General features: G+C 37.8%; 1 protein-coding gene across 1 annotated transcript; it reads right to left on the reverse strand.

Moving 5' to 3' along the window:
• Window positions 1–259: 259 nt before the first annotated feature.
• On the reverse strand, window positions 260–3233 carry LOC107754808 (iroquois-class homeodomain protein irx-1-A-like). Its single transcript, XM_016571396.1, has 4 exons — window positions 2840–3233; window positions 1185–2160; window positions 957–1029; window positions 260–417 (listed from the first exon to the last, which is right to left on the reverse strand). The coding sequence occupies exons 1-4, from the start codon at window positions 3083–3085 to the stop codon at window positions 372–374; spliced, it is 1341 nt and encodes a 446-aa protein (XP_016426882.1). The 5' UTR covers window positions 3086–3233; the 3' UTR covers window positions 260–371.
• Between the last annotated feature and the right edge of the window lie 759 nt (window positions 3234–3992).

Here is a 3992-nt window from a genome sequence, read left to right on the forward strand (position 1 = left end):
AACGAAACTATTCAAAGTGTCTTCATTCAGTCATGGCTTTTGAATAAATAACTCACAATTATTGAACTTAAGATAATAGATTTCAGTAACACAATCCATCTCATTTTCTTTATTACACAAAAATATATAATTTTCACAATTTCTGACAAATAACTCTTATTCACTCTGTAAAAGAAATGGAGGCGAGCTACACGGAAAACTCAAACATGCTGAAATGAAATGAAAATACAACAAAAAATTATATTGCAGGATGGGAGCGTATTAAGAAATACAAAAATTATTTTGGTCTATCCGATGACGTATATGCTGTTATTGTATTGTCATATTTTAGTTTCGTTAAATAATTTAGAGGTTTCTGATAAGTTCTGTGTTCATGAAATAGTCTTCAGAGCGCGCTGTGATGTTTCATGATGAGACCTGTGTAGAAATGGGAAAAAATGAGTTACAATATATTTCAACAAATGACACACAAAGTCAACAGTGATCTCGAAGCAAATGACTTATTTTCTCCGGTTAATAGTTAAATAACTTTAATTAAGCCATTAACAAGCCACACACCAGTATTTAGGATTAGGCTATTAACGAAAATGTGTTAAAGTTTCATTGCCATTTAAATGTAAATGAAAGAGTTTCTAACCATTTGAATGCGTTAAATAATGATGAACCAATGATAGCTGATGGTGCTCATTAGCTATTACAAAATGTTAAGGAAAGTTTATATAAAATGACTCCGATTGTTATTTTCACAAGTGTGTGAAGTGAAACTGTGTTTTTGTAATTATTAAAGCTAATACTGCTGGATTATAATAATAACATAATATAATAATAATTATTTGTAAGTCGCTTTGGATAAAAGCGTCTGCTAAATGACTAAAAGTAAAAGTAAAGTAAAAGTAATACAAGTTTGATGCCATTAAAACTGCTTGAAAAACCTGACGTGTTCGTGTATAATTTACCTGTCGTGGATGACTGGAAACGGTGACCTGGACGCAAGTGTTGGAGATTCAATTCTCTGAACGTTCTCTTGATCTAAATCAAATTAAAAGGGTAAATAAATAAAAACGTGTTCTTTAAAACAAACTTATTTTTATCCAAACAGCAGAGACTAACAATGTTGTTGACATTAGATGTGACAAAAAGATCAATCACTATCGTGAAAAGTACATTGCATATTGAATACTAACCATTATGTTTGGGACTGAAACTGTCGGATGAGTTGTCGCTGTCTAGACAAGGAGACCCAGAGGCAGACGAGGGTTTCTTTTCGGGGTTCGTAACGGGGCTGTGGTTTGGGAAGTTACTGTTTTGACTCAAAAGTGAACGTACACCCATCAGAGAATTTGCACTGAGGAAAGCGGCGCTCGCCCAGTTGTGTAGTTTCCCAATCTGGCACGTATAAATCCCGTTAGTGGAGAGGAAAGCCGGATGGGTCGAGGGTGAGGCCCTGAGGCCTGCGGGCGTCGAGGAGACACCGAGTTTCTGCGTGTTATCGGGACTTGTCGCCGTCTCCGCCAAGGACCAGATTTTGGGTTTGCTGTTCCCAGGCCTCTGACACACCGGTCCACCAGGAGACACCTCACCAACGCTTTTGACCACACTCTGTTCTTTATTACTACTCGACATAGGACTGTCCGTGTTTTTAAGTGCTGATGGTGAGGATAATATCCGCGGTGTTTCCACGTTTTCTCTCTCGCTCTGACTGTCCGAGCTTTCCTTGTTCTGATCTCCTCTGGGCTCCTCAGGCTTGTCCATATCGATGGTCTCTAGATCGATTTCTTCCTCGTCGTCGTTTTTGTCCGCGTCGTCCTCATTGTCGCTGTCAAAAAATCGTCCGTCTCTGTCTTCCGCGCTGCGACCCCAGGTCACTTTATTCTCCTTCTTGAGTCTCCGGCGCGCGTTGGCAAACCAGGTGGACACCTGCGTTAGGGTCATCTTAGTGATGATGGCCAGCATGATCTTCTCGCCTTTGGTGGGATACGGGTTCTTTTTATGCTCCTGCAGCCATGCTTTCAGTGTGCTGGTGGTCTCTCTGGTAGCGCTCTTGGCCCGGGCCGGATCACCGTACTGGTACTGGCCGTATGGGTAGAAACCGGGCGCAGCGTGGACTGCAAATCCTGGTGGATGTGCCCCGGGGTTATCCTTCAACTCATACTGCGACCCCTGGGGATTGGAAAATTAATTATCAGTTAAAGTGTTGAAACCCTCAGAAATAGGCTAGAAATATTAGTAAGGTGTAGAATGTCTCTGTTCTTTAATTTTTTTAAATTTTTTTTTTTGAAAAATATAATAGAAACGGCCTATTTTATCTTGGGGAAAAACTCTACTGCAATAAACTTTTTAGCTGCGGTTAATTAAAAAACAAACTAAATGTAAATGATTAAGAACTGCAATTAAAATATTACATGTAAGTATTTAACGATTCTTACTTGAGTGTCAAAATAGAAATATTTGCAAAAAGTTCATAAATTAGTTAAAATAAAAAGCTAAATTAATAGCCTATTAAAAAGAAAAGCAATAAACATGACTCGTGGTTTAATTATTTATTTATTTTTTTTAAATTTTCTATCAGTTTGTGTGAGTGGACAGATTATTTTTAATTAGACATTTAGATATATATTTTAAAAATAATGCATGACTAAATTCTATGACTTCACGCATTTGATAAATATTAGTTATGTCCGTTTTATCGTTTCAAAACATTGCCAATTCACATATATTATGATTTAACCGTGACAGAGTCGTGTTTAATCCTTTATTCATCACTTCAAAACGTTGTACAAATATTTAGCCGCGAGAAAGAACTGTAGAAAAAGAATATAAAGTATAAAAAGTATCTTACCATCTGAGAGAGCAGGGCCAGCTCGGCACTGTTGTAAGGTAAGAAGGCGCTATAGTTTTGCACGGTCCACGGATTCGCGTACATGCCGAGCATCGGAGTGATCGCCGCCGCTGCAATCGCGGGATTTGCGCTGTTCTCCAAGCTTCCCTCGCGTGGAGAGGACGGCATGACAGCCGTGCGCTCCGCTCCGTACACCTCTTGGGAGGCGTTTAGGAACTGTGGGTAACCCAGCTGGGGGAACGACATGTCCAACTCCCGAGGAACTCTGCTGGAGATTTACAAGAGAGAAGGGCAATCCACTTTCAATCACAGCGATAACTCTCGCTTGGTGCAGAAGCGCGGTCTCGTCAGGAGGAACGTCTAGTGATGCGTCGACCCTCTGGACCTCTCACAATTTGAAGTTGACGGCTTGATTGGCATGCTACTTAAGCGCGAGGCCCCTCCTATCCGAGGCCACGCGATAAGTAGACTGCAGTGTGTATCACTGTGTGTTTGTGTGGCAGTGTAAACGAAGTACTTCAGTCTTGTTCGCGTGAAAGTGTTGAATATGACAACAAATATCAAAATCTTTAAACATAAAAGAAGAAAATAGTCATTCAAACAATATTAAAAGCTATGTTGCTTAACACATCACATTTTTGACATTCTGAACTTCATTTAAATAGATATTTAAATGAATTGACTTAGAAAAAGATTAAAACGATACTGTGAAATTGTTAGTTTAAACTGAAAAAGAATACAAAGGTGTTATAGATAAATACAAAACAGTTAATTTGTCAACTAAGGAATCGTACGATGGTAAAAACATTTTAAAAGATGATACATGTATTTTTACTGTAAACTATATAAATGCGTATAGCTTATATTTTATAGAAGTAGCCTTTAAAGTGTATATAGAATACTTGTATACAGTAACATATTGTTGACATTGTTTTTATTAAAAGCTATGTTTTAGTTAACAGTATAAATCTTATAATTTAAAAGACACTCCCAGAAGTACATCATGAAACCTTTGATTGCGTCATTTTACGATGACAAACAGAATTCAATATCTTATACAATTTAGTATATTGAAATGTAAAAATTCATGACAAATTTGAATTTACAGTCACCGAAATGCAGACATGTAATGCTTGTTACATATTCAAATGAC

The sequence above is a fragment of the Sinocyclocheilus rhinocerous genome, unplaced genomic scaffold, assembly GCF_001515625.1.
Source record: "Sinocyclocheilus rhinocerous isolate Xijiao unplaced genomic scaffold, SAMN03320098_v1.1 scaffold21, whole genome shotgun sequence".
NCBI lineage: Eukaryota > Metazoa > Chordata > Actinopteri > Cypriniformes > Cyprinidae > Sinocyclocheilus > Sinocyclocheilus rhinocerous.

Bases quoted from the DNA above. Each gene is read 5' to 3' on its own strand.
- LOC107754808 (XM_016571396.1), bottom strand. From the start codon at position 3,085: ATGTCGTTCCCCCAGCTGGGTTACCCACAGTTCCTAAACGCCTCCCAA. The intron at 2,161-2,839 runs GTAAGATACTTT...TCCAATCCCCAG, and splicing joins TGGCCCTGCTCTCTCAGATG to GGGTCGCAGTATGAGTTGAA. The intron at 418-956 runs GTAAATTATACA...ATTTCTACACAG, and splicing joins TTTCCAGTCATCCACGACAG to GTCTCATCATGAAACATCAC.